The sequence below is a fragment of the Ictalurus punctatus genome, chromosome 23, assembly GCF_001660625.3.
Source record: "Ictalurus punctatus breed USDA103 chromosome 23, Coco_2.0, whole genome shotgun sequence".
Lineage (NCBI taxonomy): Eukaryota > Metazoa > Chordata > Actinopteri > Siluriformes > Ictaluridae > Ictalurus > Ictalurus punctatus.
In genome coordinates this window covers 10,363,881-10,389,410 of record NC_030438.2, presented here as the reverse complement: position 1 = coordinate 10,389,410, position 25,530 = coordinate 10,363,881, and the positions used below count along the sequence as shown (strand labels likewise).

The following is a 25,530-nucleotide window of genomic DNA, read 5'->3' as shown; positions in this document are numbered from 1 at the left end:
ATGAATTAAATTATAGACCTTAATAATGAATAAAATAGTATAAACATATTAATAGTGAAAATAACACCTGGTTCTTGAAATGCACTTATTTCAGTCCACAGTCGTTCCAGTTGCAGAGACTGAAGACAGCCTAAGAAAGTGAAAATTTTATCCAGCAACCACAGATTCCCGCTAGAAATTGCACAAGAATATTAAATCCTTTATGAGCATTGCATAAGTGAATATTTGTGAATCGTATGACTTCTTTTCAAGTGCATTGTTTCTTTATCTGTTTATGCAAATACAATTTGTTTAAATCTTTACAGAATTATAACAATTACAGAATGTACGCAAAAAGCTAAAGACAATCATGCACCATTTTCAATTTTCATTGTTCCTATACATTTGTAAATAGTGCTGACTATATAATTTCTTCCACTAAAAAAGGAACAACCGTATATGTGAACATAATCTGAGAAAGTTCAGCTTCTGATATATAGTGATGTCTTGATTCCACAAGCCTCTAGAGGGTCATCTAACAAAATTGAATTGAGAATTATGCCAGCAGTTAAGATAGAAATAGGGATATACATTTGTGCATTGCATTTGTTTGTTTGTTTTTTTTATTTTGCTTTACCAACTTAAAATTTGTTTGAGTGATTGCAGGACAGAAATGCCTCATTAAAATATTTCTACCACAGAATATATCTATCATAAATACCACTATTTAAAACATCAAACTATGTTTTTATTCTGAATGGAGAAAACTCTATAAACTCTCCAAACATTGAAGCACAATAAGCTTTGAAGAAAACAAACTCAAACCCAAAGAGAACACTGATTTGTGACTTTGCTTCAGATCTGGTATGGTACTGCTCTTGTCTCAGAGCCGGTCCTGTGGTGAAATATGAATAATTCTTTTAGAAGAATTTGTATTAGGCGTGAACCCAAAATACTGAAGGACTGCACTTTACCCATTAAAAAATACAAGAAATTATTGATTCGACAAATACTAGTTTATTTTTTGAGAATCATAGATTTGAATAGAATTTATTAAATCTAAAGATCAAGAGAAAATAAAATTTGCTACAACACAGAATTAGTCCAGCATTCTTTATGAAAAGTGGTGCCCAATAATTATGTGTAAGATGATGCATTTTAGGGCAATTTTATATATATTTTTATAGACAGTACACTGTTTGCCCTAAATACAAGTAGGAGAGCTCAGGTCTGTATGAAGGGAGCACACTAGATAATGTATCTCTTAAAAACATTGACATTAGGGGTGTGATGATGTATTCATATTGTGTTATACTGTGTTATTGAAATCTTAACTTTTATATATTATCAGTATTCTATAAATAATTAAATAATTGTCATTAAATGTCCTCTAACAGCTGCTAATAATCAGTTCTGTCTGCAAAGTACTAAAATGGAAGTAAGTTATGTAGGTATAACTGGGTATGTACAACATGAAACCTTGCTTCAGTTCCTGAAAGACAATGAATAATTATATCGGAGTTAAAACAAACAAACAACAAAAAAAATTTCACCAGGACATGGGTCAATCAGGGCAATGTTCAGGCAAAATAAAGGTAGCTGTACGTAATCTGGGCTTGCTTTACAAAAAGGCAAAATAAATAAAGTTGTGATTTAATGTAATTGTTTCATATGAGTTTTGAATATGTAGGATTATGCTGGGAGCAAATTAATTAAAATCCATATCAGACATTTTGATTACTTCTGCAAGGCACTGTGTTTTTGAAACACTCTGAAGTCAGCATGGCCATACATTCAACCATTCATGTTGCAGTAGTCCAAAAGTACTTTTTAGCTCTATTCAGATTGAATTAGTTTAGGGAGATGTCAGTAGTCAATTTTTCAATCAGTCTCCTCAGTGATGATCTCGCATCCAGACAGCAATAAAATTACCACAGTAGCAGTAGATTTCTATGGAGTTGTGTTTTTTATGTATGTGTGTGTTTGTGCCTCATGGTCATATGATCATACTCCATTCACAAAGTGACGTCCAAGCAGTTGTAGAGGCACTGGAGTAGAGAAAAGATGCTGGCTCTTGTATCATTTTGGGACGAACCACTAAGTTCCAGCAACAATTTGAAAATATAATAAAACAACCACGAAGTATATGATAAGCATACAATTTTTTTTCCATGACCCATTAAGTGTTTAAAATCTGGGAGAGGGTCACTGATACATGCACTATGAGACTAAATATAGCAAGTAGCAGCAGTCAAACATATTATTTTTCCAACAAGAGGCGACATCTACATAGAAAATCATGGACATGTGCATCCTGATGAGACTAAAATGATCAGAAAACTGCTGAGTTTGGTGAAAAACAGTACGTAATTAGGCCTGTAATTTTCTCAGAGTAAGACAAAGATATACAAAATATCAATATGGCCAATCTGGATGGTGGTAAAGTCACAGAGGAGCACCTGCAAACCAGAAACCCTGCAAACCCAGGACCCCATGTAAATTTAATCCCATCCGGATAGGACTTTTTTCTACTGATTGAATTCGCCATATTATCGCGGTGATCAACCACGTATTATAATGATGCCAGTGTGTCTGTAAATTGCTCTGTGTATATGATCATCAAAGAGGGATAAAGCATGAATGAAACCAATCTGGACTGGACTTTTGAGGGCAATTGATAATATGATGAAATGTGAAAGTATGGATTAAGGAATTCCCCTGACTCAAAATATCACAGATTATTTCCAAATGCCCAAGATATTGAGTGTATCACTAATATACAGCGGTACAGTAAAGCACTGAAATCATTAACATTGTCAAGTCTTGAGAGGAACAAACAAAAACATAATGCAAAAGGTTAAAAACAGTACTCTATATAAAAAGCACAAGTACAGTATTACAATTAAAGTGGATTATCCCTGCTATTAGATTAATCAACAAACGTTTAATTTTGAAGAGTCATGATTCATCATCACTGCAGCTTATGTTTGGCTCCATTAACACAGGATAGGATGCCGTTTTTGTGGTTTCTCATCATTTCTCTTGCTTTGTCATCTCTGGCTGTCTTTTTTCTGTATGTCTGCAATGAATTGAAATGGAATGTTTGAATGGAATTATTTTCCATCCTTTATTTGTATTTTGTACAGTTTTGACAGATAAATGGTGAAAGCAATAAATAATGCAATTATTAGAAACCAATGGAGTTATAGCAGCTTTTATTATAGAAATAGTACTTATTTTGTTAATTGTTGTTGTTTCTTACCTGCATGTAAAAGTTGATGAACAAGATAACAAGTGTAACCATGTAGCTGGACTGAAATAACAGGCAGCCCAGAGGAAAACCACAGGGGAAAACCACTGCACTTAATGTGTGTGTTATAGTTAATATAAACTGAATCTGAAATGAAAACCAGGAGAAACAACAAGGAATATTTAGATCGTATATTCAGTAATATTTAACTGTTTTCTATGAGCTATAGAATTAAATGAAAAAGAAGGAGAGGAAGTAAAACTTTAATTGTTTAACTCCCATAGACCATCAGCTACAAAAAAAAATGCAACACACTTAAAACACACTATTTTTTCTTCTGACTAAAAATGGCTAAAATCTATATAAACCAGCAGTCCACACAATATCAACATATGAATAATATTAACATTTGTGGTGGAAAAATATTGACATTGTTTCTCATTTATCAATCGTTTTAAAGTTGTGTGTAAATGTTTCCATAAACCAAAGTAAATGTTTCTGAAACGCTGATTTTATCCATACTCGCCTTTGTATATTGATGACCCATAAAGTGCAAAGCGTATTCCCAAGACAGCTCATTTGCATTTAGTGATGCCCACAAAATTCTATAAAAGCTCAAGTGCACAGAGGGTTGGAAACATGGAATGACTGGTAAATGATAAAAGAATAGGCAGAAAGGCAAAGTGGAAGTTATTTTGACTCCTATGCAAAATAAAAAATATTTAGCAGCGTAACAGCACCTGAAAAGGTTAAACTCTAGAGAGAAATTACAGAAAAGGTTAATTAGGTGCAAATTAAGTGAGATGAAAAGAAAATGGTGTGCCTTGAAAATAGAGAAGAAAAAAAGATCTACACTGTACCCAGGTGATTATTTATCCCAAGCATGTTACAAAGGGAAACTGCTATTTTAAAATAGTTTAAGTGTCTCAGCTGACATGCTGGAAGTGGTACACAGCAATAAAAGGAGATGCCTTGGCAAATAAAACCGATTTACAAGCCAGTTATGCGCTGGGAAAAAAATCCATCCTTTAAATATTCCATCAGATGAAGGAGTTGTTTACAGCTATACTCAGAGAGACTAGGCCATCAGACCAGACCCACAGCCTCACATCCCTCCAATGTAAGAAACAAGTACTGACACTCAGCCCTGTCAAATTCCTTTATGGCATCCATGTACAGAGCCTTCATAGGTGAACTTTCAGTACATACCACCCACATAATATTAAAAGGTATTTGATAGCTTACAGTGGCACTTGAAAGTTTGTGAACCCTGTAGATTGTTCTATATATCTGCATAATGACATCATTAAATTTTCACACAACACTAAAAGTAGATAAAGAGAACCCAATTAAACAAATGAGATAAAATATATTATACTTGGTCATTTATTTATTGAGGAAAATGATCAAATATTACATATCTGTGATTGGTAAAAAGTATGTGACCCTCTAGGATTAACAGTGCATTTGAATGTGAAATTAGGGTCAGGTGTTTTCAATCAATGCAATAATGATCAGGTGTGAGTGAGCACCCACTTTTATTTCAAGAACAAGGATCTATTTATTTTAAGAACAAGGATTGTTGTCCGCTTTTATGATTTGTGTGAAAATTTGATAATGTTTTAGGTAATATTTTTGCAGATATATAGAAAATTTTAATGGGTTCACAAACTTTCAAGCATCACTGTATGTTATCAGGAGTGTAGTGAACAGGTAGGTGTTGAACCTGCTGGGCATTTTCTGCGTGTAGCACCCCTAACAGTAATTTTAGTAAGTTCAAGGGATATCAGCTGGGGATCACCGTTCATCCTTTTCACCCCAGTACATGCCTGCTGCTGCCCTTTAGGGTTCATTGGTCCCTAGTTCTGATGCAGTAATATGCTTTTGGCCCCATTCCAAGGTGGCATAGCAATGTAGCTTACAGCAGGTTATGGTCACTGAACTGCTGGATGTCTAGGTGATGCTGTGAAAACAATGTGGGCTTTATAGTTAATAGGAGTTGTTTTGAGGCAAGACTGGCCTATTAGGGTGGGATCCCACTCGGGAAGGTGTTGCTCTCATTTCTTGCAGCCTAGCACATACTCTCAGAACAGGCCTAGTTAATAGGTGGCAATCCAGAGCCAAGGTCAGGGATCAGACAAGCAGGCTAAACTGACAAGCTGCTAGCTGCACTGAGTCGTCACTTCCAAAATATCAAGACTGCTTCCCGAGCTAAACAGAAATGAAGAAATACTCTGAAAGTTTGTTTTAGTAACCTAAAATTTGATCATACTGAATGTACAGCCAGCACCTTTGATCTGAAGCTAGAACTGTTAAATATTAGATCTATTACATCGAAAGCGCTTATTGTTATTGAAACCATTACTGATCATTACTCGGTTTAATTTACACGTTTAACAGAAACGTGGATTAAACCAAATGAGTATGTAGCATTAAATGAAGCTTGTCCTCCTGGATACAGTTATATACATCAGCCCCATCTAACTGGCAGAGGAGGAGGTGTAGCACTCATTTATAATCATAATCTAGATGTCACACAAAAACCTATTCATAAATTCAACATGTTTGAAGTCCTACATACTAACATAAAATATTTAGCCACAAAAAATAAGTCTACATAGTCGATTCCACTAATTATTATTTACAGACCCCCAGGGCCACAAATTTGTGAATTTGCAGATTTAATTTTTGACCTGGTTGTTTCTTAATTTTTGTGAATACTTAATATTCATTTTTATAAAATGGAAGACACTCTGAGAACAGCAGTTGTGTTCATTCTAAATTCATTAGGGGTCAATTAGAATGTAATAGGCATACTCATAATTAGGATTAAATATAGAAAACATAGTAACATTTCTACAGTCTGAAGCTACATCAGATCATTATCTCATCTCATTTAAAATCTCTTGATCATAAAATATGCACCTTGCCACACTACGACATCAAATGCACGATCACACGCACACCTTAAAAGAGACCACTTGAAAATTATAGCATAAATGGCATAAAACTAAATTGCAGTATTTCAAACAACATGGAAGGAGAACTTCCTGAACTATAGAAATCTCTTAGTGCTGCTAGATCAATTGTTATTCGATTGGTCCATCAGAACAATTGTGTTTCCTTTCAAAGGGAACTTCACATTGCGTTTAGCATAACACTATGGGAGCACCTCTCACGTGCGACCGGCATCTGAAGCTTGTGTAAAATAATGCCTATTTATAGGCCTGCCATGATCAGGTGACGTGGAAATTAAGCGCATCGTGTGAGATATATATATATATATATATATATATATATATATATATATATATATATATAATTTTTTTTTTTTTTAATATATGGCACCTGTGAACCGCACCGTCAGCCTTATTATCTTCAGCAAGACTGCATGTTGGTTGTTTGTATAAAGAAAGAAAAATACTCTTCATTTCCTCTCTATCTTTTCTCAAAATCTCAGAACTTTTCTATCCCTTTAAAAAAAGAGAAGGAAAAAAAAGGAATGAGCGAGAGAGAAAAATATGAGTGAGAGAATTCAGGAAGTGGGTTACGTGCTCCTGTTTCATCACAGGGAGTAGTGCACACTTTCTGTGTGAAGTGTCTAGGGTTTGTGCATGTGATGGCAGCCTCGACAGGCTGCGCATTGTAACGCCTACATCAGGCAGCTCCGCTCGCGACTCGCTCTCTTCTCGGAAACCAAAGCGAGTTGGGTTTCAGAGCCTCATGTATCTGGGCTGGCCTGCTGTTGAGGCAGCTAGCCGTCTCAGGTCCGGGGGATCTCTTATGGATCCGGAAGAGGAGCCGGATACAAGCGCTGCTCTATCTTGTGCTCTGTCTTCTGGGTCCATCTCTCCGCTGGATTTTGGAGCTCGTGTCACAACTCCTCCTTCCGATATGGAAAGCCAAGGCGGGGACACACACACAAAAATAATAGTAATAATTCCTCTCTGACTCCGAGGAGCCAGAATGGTGTACTAAAAACTGAGAGCAGCATATAAAGACCTGCTTGAAGTGAAAACTCCCCTTTCTTTCAGAAGTACATGACAATAAACCATGCATAAGACATATTTATAACCCCAAGATGTTGGATTATTCGGACATTGTGGGGAATGAACAGCATGGCTATTTAGCTCTGCTGAAGGTGGAGGAGGCACTTGCGAGCTACCTCTCTCCAACGACGGCAGGTAATTTAGGGGGGCCGGCTTTGCCACACAAGCCACTGTGTAAGGCCACCGTGGCATTGGTGGGCAAGGCCTATGCAGTATTAGTCTTGCTTGTGGGTCAGAGCAGATAATAACAGTGTTGCAGGCCTACCAAGCAGAACTGCTGAGTGAGCTCGACATATGGCGGCATTCAGCCAGTTCCTTCCCTCTTGTGTCGAGTTCACACACTGGCCAGCACAAGTGCGAGGGAGACACAGAAGGCAAGTATGGCAGCCTACCAACCCCTGCAAACAGCCAGGGGAACCGGGCGGCCACAGTCAGGGCATGCTACTAGGCCTGATCTGAGAACGGTCATAAAGGCCAAGCAGACAAAGAAGAGCGGTCCTGAGGGGCTGTGGAGGGAGGTATCAGGGGACGTGAGGTTGTTGGGGCAGCCCCCAGTGCTACTGTAGGGCCTCCCCTAGTCAAGGCTGTCCCAAGTTTTCAGTGTTCTCTGGTCAGCGAGCTGTCACAGGGCAACGAAAATGTGATGTTTTCCCTCCAATAGAATGTGGAATAGTTAACGTCACTAAAAGACCATCTGGCTACGTGGAAACTACTGCCAAATGTGTCTCCATGGGTTCTGTCTACAGTAGAAAAGGTATACCGGGTCCAGTTTATAGCTCGACCCTCCCGGTTCAGAGGTGTGCTCACCACAGTAGTCAGCACAGACCAGAGCCCAACATTAGTGCAGGAAGTAAGAGCCACAAAGTAAGAGGACAAAGGGGCCATAGAACATGTACCCCATTCCCTGAGGGAGGGAGGGTTTTACAGTAATTATTTCCTTCTCCGCAAAAAATAGGAGTATGAGGCCAATTTTAGATCTGCGTCATCTGAACTGTACTCTTTGCACATGCAGGTTCAAGATGCTGACACCAAACTTATCGTTCCACAGATTCAGTTTGAGGACTGGTTTTAGATAGAAAAGGTGCATATCTCCACATAGAAATATCGCTAGCTTTATCCCCTCGCACCTTCACAAAGTGCATGGATATCATTATGGCTCCATTGTGACTCCAGGGCATCCGTGTACTAAACTACCTGGACGACTGGTTAATTCTAGCATGATCCAGGGAACTGGCAATTCAACATCGAGATGTTGTTCTCGCCCACGTGAAGAGCTTGGGGCTCAGGTTGAACCTCAGAAAAGTATGCTTTCTCCAGTGCAGTTGACAACTTTTCTAGGGGTTCTAAGGATTCTACTATGATGAGGACGTTTCTATCCCCAACATACATAGGGTCAATCCTATCATCATTGAGCAAGATAAAGCTGGATCTTGGCATCCCCTCCAGTCTCTATGGGAGACTATTGGAGCTTATGGGCAGCCAACATCATACCATTGGGCCTATTGCACAGGAGACTGTTTCAGTGGTGGCTGAGAAGTTGGGGGTTTCGTCCAAGGACGAAACCTCAGAGTAATCAGTGTCACGTGGCAATGCCTACGTGCTCTGAGAATTTGACTGTCCCCAGTTTCTAGCCTTGGGTTACACTCTAGGGGTGTCTCCTTATGCAAGGCGCAAAGCGCAATGCGGCAATGACAGACACCTCCCTCACGGGCTGGAGCGCAGTCTTAGACAGCTGTCTAGCTCACGGTCTCTGGAGTGCCCCTCATCTGGAGTGGCATATAAATTGCCTAGAAATGTGGGCCATTTTCTAGCACTGAAATTCCTTCTTCCTCAATTGAGAGGTCACCATGTGTTTACAGAAAACACAGCGGTGGTCTCATATATTGACCAACAGGGAGGATTATGTCCACGCCCGCTGTTCAGGCAGGTGCAACTAATTCTTCTCTGGGCAGAGGGAAAGTTGTCAGTGAGTGCAATGTACATTCTGGGCAACTGGAATGTAGGGGCAGACATCCTGTTGAGGCAGGGGCTGAGGCCCAGGGATTGGTGGCTCCATCTACATGTGGTGGAGTCCATATGGCGGAGGTTTGGCCTCCAAGAAGACAATACACGGTGGTTCGCCCTCACTCCTCCCGCACAATTAGGACTGGACACTATGGTACACATGTGGCAGAGGTCACATCTGTACGCTTTTCCCCCTATCACTCTGCTCCCACAAGTTCTAGCGAGAGTTCGCCAAAACAGTCTATGTCTGCCACTAGTAGCACCTTATTGGCCAGCTCGAATATGGTTCTCAGAGATAATATCCCTACTAGATGGCACTCCTTTGGAGATTCCCATCCACAGGGTCCACTGTGGACCAAGTGAACTGTGTAATAGCTACAGTCCTGGAGTTCTTACAAGAACATTTCTCAGTGGGGTGGGCTCCTTCTACAATCAGGGCTTATGTGGCTGCCATTTCGGGCAGCCACACCCCTGTTGATGGTGCCTCTATGGTGCAACATCCTCTAACTTCGAGGTTTATGTGTGGTGTCAGGTGTCTGAGGCCCATCTGCAGGCCGCGCATACCTTCCTGGGACCTTCTGTGATCCTGGAAGGTTGCTCAGGTGCCCCATTTGAGCCCTGAGCCTCAGCCTCTGATAAGCTTCTGACTCTAAAGGTAACTCTTCTGCTGGCCCTGACATCTCTCAAGCGAGTAGTAGATCTACAAGCTCTCTCAGTTGCCCCTTCCTGCCTTGCCTTTACCCCTAGATTAGCCAAGGCCTTCCTGTATCCTAGGCCGGATTATATTCTTAAGGTGCCTACATCTGCTGAACAGCCTGTGGTGTTGCAGGCTTTCGGCCCTCTTCTGTTCCTCACACGGAAACAAGAGAGAATGTACCTGTTGTGTCCAGTAAGGGCTCTCTGTACTTACGTCTACCGCTCTGACCAGTGGTGTAAGTCAAGAGCAGCTGCTGGTCTGCTTGGCAGCGACAGTAGAGGTGATGCTGTGTCAAAGCAGCGCATCTCTAATTGGATAGTGGAAGCAATCTCTATCGCTTATGAGGCATGCGGTCTCGCCTCTGGGCATAAGGACTCATTCCACTAGGGGGGGTCGCCTCCTCGAAGGCTTTGTCCAACGGGCTATCCTTACAGGATGTGGTGGTCTACGCCACACACATTCATTCGATATTACATCCTGGATATTCAATCCATCCCAGGCTCGAGTGTCTTGCAGTGACCCTCGGGCTAGGGTCTTTTTGAACAGGCCGTACCCTCGGTATGACGGAGTGGGTATTCTCATTCCCATAGTGTTATACTAAACAGTACATGAAGTTCCCTTTGAAAGGAAACGTCGGGGTTACACATGTAACCCTGTTCCCTGAGAAGGGAACGAGACCTTGTGAAGCTTTGTCATACCGGGGTAAGCCTGTGAATTGCGTCTTCACTTCAGATAATAGAGGCTGACGGCGCGGTTCACAGGTGCCATATACATATCACGCGACGCGCTTAATTGCCACGTCACCTGATCATGGCAGGCCTATAAATAGGCATGATTTTACACAACCTTCAGATGCCAGTCGCACGCGAGGGGCGCTCCCATAGTGTTATGCTAAATGCAACGTCTCGTTCCCTTCTCAGGAAACAGGGTTACATGGGTAACCCAGACGTTTGCTTTAATGGTGTTTTTGTGGGGTTTTTCTGTTTCTCTCTGTTTCCTCTTTGGCTCCTCCTACGCAATGTGTCTGGCAGGTAGCTGATTGCCCCCAGCTCTACCTGCTTACCAGTCAAGAGTGAGCCAGCATAAAAGCAGAGAAGAAACTGCCAGAGAAGTTTGAACATGTTGTTGGACATGGTAACTGCTTAACCTTCTTCTCTGTGGTATTGTAGTAATTTTTAGTGATTGTTGTGAGTGTCTCCAACATTTAAAACTTGTAGTTTAAGTGTGGAGGTTAATGTTATAATTTACCTTTATTAGTCCTTTCTATTTTTTGTTGTTTGTTTTATTGCTGCAGATATTAATACCAAGCTTATTAATTACTTTAATTGTTTTGGGAGGTGGGTGCCATTTATGTTTAACCCTTTCTCCTGTTTTGGGTCCACTAAGTGAGTTGGGTACATTTCTGTTATTCTTCTTTTCTTTGGTAGTTTAGTTAGAGGTTTAAATTCCCCATTAAGATTGTTTTGTTTTTGTTATTTTGGCTTTGCCCTCTTCTGAACTCATTGCATCCCTTTTATGTTTTTTTTTTCTTCTATACCTTATCTTTGTTCCATGAGCTGGAAATAAAAATTTATTTGCTTGTGGTGCTGTGGCAGGGCTCAGACCAATGCTCTTTAAACCTTTTTAAAAAAATTTTGTGTCCGCCTATTCCCCTAGATTTACACGGTACATAACTTATTTGTTACGTGGGATGTAACATCAATTTATTTCTCCACCCTGCAGTAATCTAATTATTGAACTTACTCTGAGTAAGACAATATTGTGATTAAGATGTTTACATGAGTCGCTTTTAGAATACTCCTTTCATGTACCTGTTTTACATGTTATAGAACATAGTTCGATTAACAGCACACGTCATTACGTCACTGTGCCACACCATCCGACGTCCCTCCATAATTTCACATATCAACACACAGTATGTCTTCGTTATGGTAGCGTATACAGTTTTGGTGTTTTTATTAAAAAAAATTTTACGAACGCTTCAAGTGCGATTAATTATTTGTCATGCTGTACGTGCGAATAGACGACTGCTTGAAACCGTGGGCTATGTCCCAAATCGCGTACTTATCTACTATATAGTAGCCGAGATACACGTCTACTACCGGCCTATAGTAGGCAAGTATGAGGTTTGGGACGCAGCCGTGCTCTCTTGTTTGCCGTAAAACGGTTGATCACTGCCGTGTGTGACCGGCATTAATAATGTGATTAAGGTGCTTACATGTCTGTAATACACATTGTCGCGACGGACCGACAGCTGGCGCGCAAAGTATTAAAATCGCTTCTTCCCCGACTACCACGCAGGCACGAAAGGGACAGCTCCACGTCAAAACCAACGGCGACCAGAAAACACGTGACGGTAGGGTGGAGCCGCCAACACACCTCCAGCCAGTGATTGGTACGCCGACCGGAAAAAATCCACCATCCAGCAGACGAGGGAAGAGTATAAGAGGCCACTCTCCCGCTCGCCCAGAGAGAAGTATCTTGTGTGACATGTGCGCATCTCTTCTCCCCAATAACCGTCATTTGTTCGACTTTTGGCATTTTCTAATCTCTCTCTCTCTCTCTCTCTCTCTCTCTCTCTCTCTCTCTCTCTCTCTCTCTCTAACTGTAACTGTAACTGTGCGTGTGTGTGTGTGTGTGTTCACTCCTACAGACAACTCGGACCCAGACGAGGCCGCTGCTCGCTGAACACATACACACGGCGTTGCCTGATGACACGAGAAAGCCCTCACGCTTCCGGGAAGCACCGACAGGCCCCCGGAAGAATCTGCAATGCCAGCCGCACGCAAATCCACACACACCCCTCCTCAACCCTAAAACAAAGAAAATAAGAGCAAACTTCCCTTATCACCTGACAAACAGCCTCCTGTGTGTCTGTGCTCCGCCCCTCACGGGCTATATCCCTACAACGTCGATAATGCGACTAAAACAGGAGTACTCCACATGTCTTAATTCGATTTGTGTTTACTTCGAGTATGATCTTAATTGGATTAAGGTAATTAAAAATTGCTGTTTACATGGTAGTTTCTTAATCAGAGTATTGTCTTAATCGGGTTAATATTGGATTATTTTTGTCCATGTAAACGCACTGATTTATGGAACAGCTTTCCAATTAAGGTTCAGGACAGTGTTTAAATCTAGGTTGAAAACATGTTTGTTTAGTCAAGCCTTTTGTGAATAGTTTTTTCTTAGGTAAAGGAGCAGATCTGGAGGGCTCATTGGCACATGGGTGTTGTGCTGAACTGAGATGTTTGGAAATCACTCACTGCTGCTGAGGTTGGCCCCACATGGACAGCCTGAAGATCATTGAGATTATTGAAGATGGTACCACTTACAAACCATGAAGATGGCTTTGGCCCACAATTCATATTCATATTCATAATTAGTTATGCTATGATGGCTTAGGACTACAATTGCTATGAGAGCTTTAGGACTGCAATTGCCAGGAACAGTTTTGCACTCATGTGAGTGAGGTTCCTCTCAAGGTTTCTTCCTCATGTAGTCTCATGGAGATTTTCTTTGCCACTGTCATCTCTGGCTTGATCATTCAGGATAAATTCATACATTTAAAATGTATGTACTAAATTTACATGGTGCTTGAAAGTTTGTGAACCTTTATTAAATTCAATTCTGTTTTATTTGTATAGTGCTTTTAACAATGGACATTGTCCCAAAGCAAATATATAAATTCAGGATTTAGAATTTTCTACATCTATGCATAAAATATGTGTATGGACAAGATGGCGCTTATGAGTCGTTTGGCATGTCGTTGTCAGCTGTTTGTGTTCTATGTTTTATTTGTTTTGTCCCATTTTTATCTTTGTTTGCTCAGCGAGTCAGTTCTCTTTGTGCTCATGAACACGATTTCCTTTTAAGTCACCGAAAGTCGGTAGTGGTGGTAATGTCCCGTTGGCATTCAGTCTGAAGGAAACGTAACAGGAGACAGGGCAAGTGAGGTGGTCTGTTAGTGAAACAGAGAAGAGCATGTGCCTTTGTTGCCAGTCTGGCCGGCATGTGGGCTTTGCAGTGGATGTTTTTGGCCCATCGCTCCAGGGTGTCTCACTGGGCCATTGTGATGTAAGGTACTCTTACCTGCCTGCGGTTGTTCCCCAGCTCCGGGATGTGTCATCTGATTATAAAGTAATGTGACGGCATTTTAAGAAGAGGGGGTCAGCCCTGATAATCTTCATCCTCTGGAGTATGTGCCATCTTTACCTAAATGGACTGAGGCATTTACTTTTATTACTGTGAAGATGGCCCTATAAAATATTAGGTCTATGGTTAATAAGACATTTTAATTAATGATCTTATTTGTTCACATGACCTGGATTTTCTTTTTATGACTTGGCTTAGTGTATGTGATTGGGTCTCCCTTGATGAAGCCTCTCCTGGTGACTATAATTTTCTGAACTCTCCAAGGACTGTGGTTCGTGGTGGAGGGTTGCTACAATTTTTAAGAGCTGCTTTAAATGTAGGCTTGTATCGGTTATTAAGTTTGTTAGTTTTGAGGTGCAAGTATTTAAAGTGGACTTGACTAGGCTGGTTACTTGTGCACTTATATACAGACCTCCTAACTATAACAAGGAGTTCACTGGGGAATTCCCTGAATTTTTATCTTTTATGATTCCTTGTTGGGATACCATTGTCATATTGGGTGATTTTATTATTCATATTTGCTGTCCTGATAAGCCTCTGGTACAAGATTTTTTTAACATTGTTGGATTCTTTTAACCTTACTCAATTTGTAGTGGGCTCTGCGCACAAGTAGTGATTTGGTACTGTCCTAGGGTGTCCCGGTGTGTGAGCTGGCTATAGAAAATATTGGGCTCTCAGATAATTTTTCAATTATGTTTAATGTGACTCTTGCTGGGCTTACTCGGTCCATAAATGTTTGGTCGGCCGCTAAGTTTTTAGAGGTGTATAATTCCCATTGGCAGGCACTAGCAATTGATTGTGCTCCATCCAGTTTAGATGAGTTGGTGGTCACCTTTAACACCATGTGTAATGATTGAATGTTTGGATTGTATAGCTCCATTTAAACAGGTAAAATCGAAAGACTCACCTCTGTCCATTTAGCTATTTTTGATTCTGAGCTGAAATTTGATAAACAAATTAATGGTGTGGTAAAAGGTAGTTTCTTTCAGTTGAGGGGCATTGCCAAATTGAAAAGCATCTTGTCTTTCAATGATATGGAAACTGTGATTCATGCTTATTTCATCCAGACTTGATTACTATAATTCTTTATATCTGGGGTTGATTTCACGTATGCAGTTGGTGCAAAATGCAGTGGCCAGACTGTTAACTGGCATGAGGAAATGCTCCAGTATCTCTCCACTGCTGACTTCTCTACACTGGCTTCCTGTTGATTTTACAGTGCAATATAAGGTCTTGCATATGGTTTTTAAAGGTTTACACAGACTTGTTCCAGAATATATTTACAGCCTGTTACAGCATCATTGTGCTGCTAGACCTCTAATATCATCTCTCAGTGTCTTTTTAAATGTCACAAAATCTCGATTGAAAACAGAGGGAGATTGTGCCTTCTTGGTGGCAGAGCCATGCCTCTGGAATAGCCTCCCCCTGCATATTAGATCCTGTGACTTAATTGAAAGTTTTAAATCTATGTTGAAGATGCATCTCTACACTGTTGCATTTAATTGTCCTTAGATGCATGGAGATTGAATAGTGGAGTTTTGTGTGTTTTATTGTATGTGTGTATTGGTGTTTTCTAATTTTGGGAGTGTAAAGCACTTTGGTCAACTTGTGTTGTTTTTAAATGTGCTATAGAAATAAATGTTGATTGATTGATTGATTGATTGATTGAAATATGATCTAAAACAATCAGAGTTTCACACATCCTAAAAGTAGATAAAGAGAACTCAATTAAACAAACAAGACAAAAATATTATACTTGGTCATTTTTTATTGAGGAAAATAATCCAATATTACATATCTGTGAGTGGCAAAAGTATGTGAACCTTTGCTTTCTGTATCAGGTGTGACCCCCTAGTGCAGCAATAACTGCTGATAAATGTTTCTATTAACTGTTGATCAGTCCTGCACATCCGCTTGGAGGAATTTTAGCCCATTACTCAGTACAGAACAGCTTAAACTCTGGGATATTTGTGCATTTCCTCACATGAACTGCTTGCTTCAGGTCCTTCCACAACATTGCTATTGAATTAATGTCAGGACATTGACTTGGCCATTCCAAAACATTAACTTTATTCTTCTTTAACCATTCTTTAGTAGAATAACTTGTGTGCTTAGGGTCATTTCTCTTGACATTTTCATTTAGAATTTGCTGGTATAATTCAGAATTCATTGTTCCATCCAGGCCCAGATGCCGCAAAACAGGCCCATACCTTGATACTACCACTACCATGTTTCAAAGATGGGATAAGGTTCTTATGCTGGAATTCAGTGTTTTCCATTCTCCAAACATAACACTTCTCATTTAAACCAAAAAGTTCCACTTTGGTCTCATCCATTCACAAAACATTTTCCCACTAGCCTTCTGGATTGTACATGTAATCTTTAGCAAACTGCAGAAGGGTGGCAATGTTCTGAGCAATGATTTTTTTTCCTTGCAACACTGCCATTCACACCATTGTTGTTCAGTGTTCTCCTGATGGTGGACTCGTGAACATTAACATTAGCCAATGTGAGAGAGGCCTTTAGTTGCTTAAACATTACCCTGGGTTCCTTTGTGACCTCGTGGACTATTACACATCCTGCTCTTGGAGTGATTTTTGTTGGTCTACCAGTCCTGATGAGGGTAACAATGGTCTTGAATTTCCTCAATTTGTACACAGTCTGTCTGTGGATTTGTGGAGATCAAACTCTTTAGAGTTGGTTCTGGAGAAAGGTTTGCCACATTGTGATTGGATCTTAGTGAATGAATGTAAACAAATGCCTGGCATCATCAGATAAGCTGCTAAAACAACTGCCAGACACCTCTTACAGGGCAGGGAAGGAGACACCCCCCCCACCCCCCCATCACCCACATCCACATGAAGAAGGACTTCTCATTGGTCCACAAATTGACCCTAACCACTAAACTCATTCTTAAGATTTAGGCCAGCACTGCCATAAAAATTCCTTAGGACATCTGGATGCAGCAGCAGTGGCTGAAACAAAGAAAGGCCACAAAGACCAATGCAATCCATTCATACATATGTTTTGAATCCTTAAATTTGACAGTGTAACACATCCACTTCACATTCATGTAAAGATCAGTTTATGTTAATGGATAATGATTGTTGACACAACAGTTTATATGAGCTGACTTATTAATGCATAAATGAATGCATGGGTGATAGTTCAACCACTTCTTATCATGTTTTGGACTCTGTGTGTTCTGCACAATGACTATCATATTTGAAAGAGGTATTGAAAGAAATAATGCCTAGGCACTTTAAAGACACTTCTCCAACTGTGTACTTTACACTATGCAACACTCTAGAGTGGGCTATACTGTGGCCACTTCTGACATCAATAGCCAATCACATCGCTGGAATAGAAAGGCACCAGATTACAATCTCCCCCTTATCAGAAGGGAACAAAGGTTGCTCCCTAATCATTCTGAGTTTCTACCTCACAAGGAAAGAACATTAACAGAAACAGCACGTTCTGAGTCTTTGGCCTGTGAGGTAGAAGACCTTAACCCTTAGCTCCTGATGAATGCTGCGGTGCATTCTGCTGGATGTTTTCCTCATGACAGCGGAAAAAACTTAAAATACTCCATCATTTTTGGCCATACAGATAAGTGTTAGACATCATTAGAAACTATAATGTGTCTACTTTTATTTGTGTCCACTCACAACAACAAAACCTTGTGCTTTTGTAAAATAAAGAAAATAAACAGGGTGCGCTTTCAGCTGTCTCTATCTCCGCAAGAATCTTTCTGGAACACATCACAACAATTAACTGAAACTCAGCGAATATTTATTACACAAACATGAAACATATGTATAACGAACGCCTGAAATGTCTACTTTTAAATAAAAAAATTCACATTTAAAACAAATATTGTCCTGCAGTGTAATCTGTATGAAACTAAAGAGATGCACAGTTTCTCCTGGCTCAGCTAATTATCGTTAATGCGATCACACCCACGCGCAGAGCGCGCTATTCATATGGTAATGTGATTAGGCGATCTATGCAAAACGGTAAATGCCCCCAACACTGCCTTAAAAAGCATCAAGTTTCATCATCAGATTTATTCACTGGTCACTGCAGTGCATTCTGCTGCATTTTTTCCTCATGACAGCGGAAAAAAATTAAAATACTCCATCATTTTTCAAGTGTATTGAGCGAGTAGGCTACGCCTAGGTGGATGAGTGGGCTCATACAAACCATCCACTTTCTGTAATACGTTCATCTCTCCCTATGTGCACTGGACACTTCAATTATTTTTCTTTCATTTTGCAATTGTTTTCAACATTGATAATAATAATAAATGTTTCTTGAGAAGCAAATCAGCATATTAGAATGATTTCTGAAGGATCATGTGACACTGAAGAATGGAGTAATGATGCTGAAACTTTAACTTTGATCACAGAGTATAAATTGCATTTTACAATATATCCAAATAGACAACAGTTATTTTAAATTGTAAACATATTTCACAATATCACTGTTTTGCTGTATTTTAGATCAAATAAATGCAGCCTTGGTGAGCAGAAGAGACTTCTTTTAAAAATATTTGAAAATCTTACGGATCTAAAACTTCTGAAAGGTAGTTTAGGTCTAAAGTTTTTTAAGTAAAGTCTTTATGTTAAAAAAATGTATAGTGAGATAACTTCTTTTAACTTAAATTTGATTTTGTGAAATAAGCTACAAACAATACATCAATCACGAAGTCTCCTCACTTCACACTTCTAGTTCCCACATTCACATTCCTCATTGATAGGCTCAGGGGAGGGGTCTTTGTCTCCTCAGGTGTGAATCACATCAATATTCATGATGATTCATGCCACCTTGCATGCAGTCTTTCTGTCACTAAAAGTGACTTACAAAAGTGAAATGACTATATTGTTTTGTATGAATGAGTGATCAGGATGGTTTTCACATCATGTAGCAAAAACTCTTGGCTACAGATCCAGTTCTAGGCTAAAAGATCAAAATCTTGTGGACAAATGTTTAGTATGTGTTATATGTCCTTATTTCAGTGACTTAAAATTTTAGTTTTTTCAAAATCCATGCATAAATGTTATTTTCTCAAAATACAAACATGTACGTACATACATGCTGCTCACATATTATTGTAGCCTTGTTTCTGTTGAATACAGTGTAATTAGACTTTAGCCATTAATATGTTTATAAGCAACTGAAAAAAACCCACAAATGTCAAGGCATGTCAAAACTTCTCCAGAGCCCCAAAACACCCTCAGGGCCCAGAGGGTTAACAGAAACAACTGTCCTGAATCTCTGACCTGACAAGGAGAGTGGCACCGGTATTATTAACATTAAGCTTTTGCAAGTGAAACCTTCCCTTCAAGGCTCCTTCAGCTGCGTGTTCCAGACTGTAAGGATCCCCGCATTGGCAGATATTGCCTAACCCACACGGCTCCTCAGTGATGCAGCCCAGCCTTCAAAAAAACCCTGTGATGAATTCTTCATCTGACTCAACTGCATAGTCCAGACTTTAAGGACCTTCCTGGCACAAGAGGAGTTCAGAATTCTCCAGCACAGCATGGCAAAGACTATTGGAACGTGATTCTGTGCCTTTCCCACTGCACACAATCCGCATCACCAGTGGAAGACGTCTCTTCCACCAGACTGTTTAGAACGTAAATATAAGCTTACCAGACCTTGGCATTTGTTTATAATTGCAGTATGTGTTTGTCTAATTTATTTAGATAACAATTATCTCGGGTCAACCCATGACAAATAATTGAATTTAAAAAATAAACATTTTTTTTCGGCCATTTGCCAGAGCCTTTAAGTAGTTTCCCCCTAAGATGTTTGCTACCATATACTGTAAATCTCTTCCATTGCTACATTCAACCCAACAGCATTGCATTTATCCATTCTGTGTTCACCTCATGTATTATTTTTCATGTGTTAATTTGGCATCTTTTGTTTAGTCATTAGTTTATTATTCATTAGTAGTGCATATTCATTTATTATTTCTGATATTTATTCTTGCATGTCTAGTGTTAAAATTAATTAAATTAATTTTATTACAACTGTGTCTTCCTTGTGTTGATGGTCAGAGGCTCTACTAATTATCCAGAATCTCACAAATCCTTCGGATAAGTCAGTTGGCAACCACCCTCTAATTCACATAAATTCTAATTTATTGAACAGTCCGTTTGGAGTATTCTCACACTGTTAAGGTGAAATTAGCTTATACAACCACCTTAAGTGATGTGTGACCAAAACTCAGTATGTCACTGTGCCTTGAGTAAAAATCACTACATAATTGGTGCCCATCTGAGACTTAACTAAGCTTGAAATGAGCCTTCTGTTTATCAACACAAAGGAATGCACCAATAATTGCAAGCATAATAGCTTTAGCAGGAAACCAAAAATCTCAGTTTGGTCAGTTACTAGTTGCATACCAGGTGGTTCCTTCCAGGCCTGATTCATAGATTTCTTGTTTAGCTCTATGCTACTATTTGTAAACAGTATTTATTGCAGTTTATTTGTTTATGGTAAATAGTGTTGCGGTAAAAGCTTTGGACCATTTTACAGTGGCATAGGTCTGGTAAAGTTTCCTGTCTTAGTAAACTGTAGTATTAGCAGACATTGTAGTTGTTAATTATAACTACTTGCCACCAAAGTATAGTGAAGGGCTTGTATACCTTGGAAGTCTATCAAATTGATTGAGTTTCTGTATGAAACTTGTCACCACTATTCTGTGTGTGACCTCTGTTGTCCCTGTGAAAACTATCAATCTTCAAACTACAACATCAAAATATCAATCTTTTTGTGGTAAACATAAGAGACAAATTAATTGCTAAAATATCTGGGATGGCTGATTGAACTCTACGTGAACAGCTGGTTGTAGACCTAACCAGTGCTGTTAATCCAGGCTGCATAGAAACAATCAAGGGCTTAGACTATGATGAAGCAGCTAATAGCTGAAGCAGCAGGGTACCCCGCAAGTCAAACTTCTCTCTAGCCTAGCAGTAAATTGGGTTGCTCAGTTAAGCCAAGTTATAGACAGGATATCTCTGGCCAATGAACAGATCAGGGATAGTGATATGAGGACCCAAGGCCTAAAGAGTGAACTGGCTGATCTGCATCATGAAAATGTGAACTTAGTAGGTTGTCTGCAGAGAGAGAAGACTTGCAATGCATTACAGACAACCAGGCAGCAAAAATTAAAAAGGTTGAAAGATGAGAATCTAGGCCTAGAAACACAGCTTTAAAAGTTTGAGAATGAGCACTTAAGTTGAGCTGTGGTAATCTGCAAACATAGCTGGCTCAGGCTCAAAATGAACTGTCAGTGCAGATATGCAGTTAAGTATAGTAAGCACTTGTGAGAAACACGCCAAGGCTTAGTTAAAGTCAGTCTTGTTTGAAATCTCTACACTGAAAATGGACCTAGAAATGGATCAAAAGCCTGTGATGCCCGTGAGCAGTCAGAAATATTTAAGCGACAGCTGTACAGATCAAAACAGGTCCAAATTCAACTGAGAGAGGATTTGGCTAAAGCAGATGATCAGTTAATGGAGCTACAAAACAGGCATGACAGATTTGCCACCAAAGCCCGGGAGTGGGCAGATAAAGCCGTTGTTGCAGAGCAAAGGCTGCAGGAAAGAGGGATGAGGATGGAAGAATTGGACATAGGCAAGGACATCCCCCATTAGAAACCTGAGCCAATAAGCAGATGCATCAGTTCATTCAGCTCAGCAGACAGGGATCCCCGATCAGATAGCCCAGCACAGAGACAGTGCTACCAAACACATAGTGATGATGTAGCTGCTGTTGGTATAACCACCGTTGCTAGCCCCAGCTATTGTTATGGACCAAACCCTGACTCCACGGCATGGGGAAAAAAGTAGCACCATCTAGGGACAGCTGACTGCTGCCAGAATTTGTTATTCTTTCTTTTGTTTTATGTGTGCTTGCAGTAGCAGATAGATACTATGTAAGGTCATGCCATGTAGATTAGCACAGAATGTTTCTCATTTCTCCTCTGTGGGAGACAAACATGTTTTTGTCTTTGAGTGTCTGCACATCGGCTAAGACCTTGAAACCACCTAGAACTGCCTTTTTCGAGACTCTCAGATGTTCAGCACTCCTTATTTTAATCTTATATAGTGCATGTGAGAGACGAGTGCTTCAGAGCTCTCTCATCTTCTATCCTGTATTCATCTCTCTGTAATAAAACTTTTGCACCTGAGAAAACGAGTCTACTGGTTTTTGTCTAAATTTCCACCACAATTTGGCATGCCTGGGTGGGCTCACGTGTCTCCTCACATTTTCGGAATTATCAAGGCAAACCAGAGGACACTCATGAATTTGTTTTCATCCCGAAATCCTAGTTGACTGACGGCCGATTTGTCTTCTTATTCAGAGCTGGGGGACCACTGAGCCTCACCATTACGGGAAGGAATCATCAGAAAAAAGGCAAAAGGTAAATTAGAATTTTATAAAATCATTGAGTATTGCAGTCAGTATGGAAGTGAGTTAATGAAATAAGAAATGTGTGTATTACATGGAGTGATTCCTTATAAGAAGTTCCAGGAACTTCGCCCTCTGTGACGGCAAACTAAAATATATATATATATATATATATATATATATATATATATATATATATATATATATATATATATATATATATATATATATATATATATATTTTTTTTTTTTTTTTTTTTTGATAACGGAAAAAGTCCTTTTCGAGCAATCAATAAGTAAAGAGAGTGGCATGCCCCATTGACCCATTCCATGACACAAACATGATAAATTTGGCAAATTCAATGCACAAGTAAATTTTGCTAGATAAATTGAAAAAGGGAAGAGAAACTGTAAGTAACTGTAAACAAATTGCTGTATGTGGACTCGCCCTCACAGGTAAATTCCTTTCACATTCTTAAGATTTATTCTCTTGAATTTAGCCTATATTTCATATGATTAACTGAATGTCTGGAGATTTAACACATATTTTCGTATTTCTCTGTACCTCATTTGTCATATCACAGCAGACCAGTGACTACATTTCCCATCATGCACTGCGGCCTACAAACATGGCCACCATGGACTGCAATTCCCAGAACACTCACATTCATTCTAATCACGCACACCTGCACACCACGGTATAAACAGACTGTTTGAACATAATGACTTTGCGAAATATTGAGTGTATTCACAGTGCCAAGCCTTTGTTCGTGTTGTGTTTCATGGTTTTTGATATTGTTTCTTGTTTCTCATTCTTGATTCTTGCCTTGCCTAGTTTATGCCTGTTTGCCAATCACCTGACCCACTGCCTGTTTTTGACCATTCTATTGTCTCATGATTTGGGTTTGTCTGCCTGCCTCTCTTTATTAAAAGCTCTTATCTGCAATTCTATCCATCCTAGTCTCCATTACGTACATTTCGTGACAGAATAATTCACCTCAACATGGACGCAGCAGGAGAGCAAGGGGAGTGTCATGCCAGAGTACATGGAGATGACTGGCCACCCTTCATGTCAGTCCAGTTGGACTGACATAGACCTCCCAGATCTGAATTTTGGATTGTGTGACTACCCAAGTCAGTTCCTGTTCCTTTGCCAAATGTACTTTTCAAGTATGGGGAACCCAAAGCCGGACAAAGGGCAGTGGCTCGGGTTTCTTGTGTCCCAGCTTTATGGCCCGGCCTACCAATGGGCACAGCATCTGGCCAGTACAGGGTCCAGTGCCCTCACCCAAGTAACTTAGATTGCGGAACTATTTTTTAAAGGAGATTGGGAATCCAGGGTAGAACTGCAACCTGGATGAACTCTTGAGAGGAGTAAGTGTAGCGGGCCAGTCTGATCTGCCTATCCACACTTACTATGAGTGGATCCACAGGGCGGCCTCCATAGCTCAGCTTCAGCCCCTGGCCGACAGGGCAGTGGTGGAGGTGACACAGACCTGCAAGACCGCGGGCTTCTGTAAAGAAGCCCAGCTACAATGTCCCACCTGTAGTAAACTTGGGATACCTGGCTCACATTTCTGTTCTCAGGAATGTTTCAAGGGCAGCTGGCATACCCACAAATGGCTCCACAAGAAAGCAAGAGCAGAGCTCCCGCCTGAGATCCATAAGGTGGTCTCACCTGCTGAGATCCAGCCGGATTTCAACTTGGCGACCTCGGCTCCAGTGCTCCAACTCGACAACCAAGAGGTGGTCTCGCCTGCCAAGCTCCAGCTGGAGGTGGCCTCCTCCAAAGAGTTCCAGCATGAGACCTATGAGGTGGTCTCACTAGCTGAACACTCATCTGAGGTCAATGTGGCGACCTCAGCTCCAGAGTACCAGTTGGAGGTCAACAGGATGACCTACTCCCCAGAGCTCTAACCTGAGCCCCACTAGGTGGTCTCACCTTCCGAGCTCCAGCCGGAGGTCAACGTAGTGACCTTATCTCCAGAGCTCCAATCTGAGACCCGTGAGGTAGTCTCATCTCCAGAGCTCAGCATAAAGTAAAGTTCCTGTCTGAGGTCAAGGAGACAACCTCTCAAGCCAAGTTCCTGTCCGAGGTCGAAGAGACGGCCTCTCAAGCCAAGTTCCCGTCCGAGGTCGAAGAGACGGCCTCTCAAGCCAAGATCCCGTCTGAGGTCGAAGAGACAGCCTCCCAAGACATGTTCCTGTCTGAGGTCAATGAGGTGACATCCTACGCCAAGTTCCAGCTAAAGGTCAACGAGGTCACCTCCTAAGACACTTTCCAGTCTGTGATCAATGAGGTGACCTCCTACGCCAAGTTCCAGTCTGAGATCGACGAAGTGACCTTCCACACCAAGTTCCAGTCTAAGATCGACTATGTGACCTTCCACGCCAAGTTCCAGTCCAAGGTCACTAACACGGACAACCAAGTTATGCTCACGCCTGAAACCGACATCATGACCAACCAGGTTCTGCTCATGCTTGAAACTGACATCACGACCAACCAGGTTCTGCTCATGCCTGAAACCAACGTCAAGACCAACCAGGATCTGCTCACGTCTGAAGCCGACGTTACGACCAACAAAGTTATCCTGACGCCAGAGTCTGTTGACATGACCAACCAAGTTCTCCTCATGCCTGAAACCGACATCACAACCAACTAGGTTCTGCTCATGCCTGTAACCAACCTCAAGACCAACCAGGTTCTGCTCACGCCTGAAGCAGACATCACAACCAACCAGGTTCTGCTCACACCTGAAGCCGACGTCACGACGAACCAGGTTCTCCTAACGTCATGACCAACCAAGAGCTGCTCACGCCCCAGTCTGCTGACATTGACAATCAAGCTCTGTTCACGCCCGAGTCTGTTGACACAACCAACCACATTATGTTCATGCCTGAGTATGCTCATGCCTTGACACGGACCACCAAGTTCAGCTTGCAGAGTCGAAGGAGGATGATGCTCTGCCCAC

At 40.7% G+C, this 25,530-nt stretch overlaps 2 protein-coding genes across 9 annotated transcripts in view; one reads left to right on the top strand and one right to left on the bottom strand.

Moving 5' to 3' along the window:
* Positions 1–21,257, top strand: part of sycp2l (synaptonemal complex protein 2-like) — a 97,370-nt gene extending 76,113 nt beyond the window's left edge. For 3 of the 8 annotated variants that reach the window (XR_008393285.1, XM_053674710.1, XM_053674709.1), the window contains one exon: positions 95–2,649. Coding sequence is in view for 6 of the 8 variants with exons in the window: in XM_053674710.1 (XP_053530685.1) it covers positions 95–142 (48 nt within the window). In the remaining 2 variants the exon portion in view is untranslated. Of the gene's footprint in view, positions 1–94; positions 2,650–12,280 lie in introns of those variants that run through there. The other 5 variants (XM_053674706.1, XM_053674705.1, XM_053674708.1 and 2 more) reach the window with 3 other exon arrangements.
* elovl2 (ELOVL fatty acid elongase 2) overlaps positions 926–25,530 on the bottom strand; it is a 51,672-nt gene continuing 27,067 nt past the window's right edge. Inside the window, exons 7-8 of the mRNA XM_017452845.3 lie at positions 3,242–3,376; positions 926–3,058 (exon numbers count right to left, since the gene is read on the bottom strand). Coding sequence (XP_017308334.1) covers positions 2,951–3,058; positions 3,242–3,376 — 243 coding nt within the window. The 3' untranslated portion in view covers positions 926–2,950. The remainder of the gene's footprint in view (positions 3,059–3,241; positions 3,377–25,530) is intronic.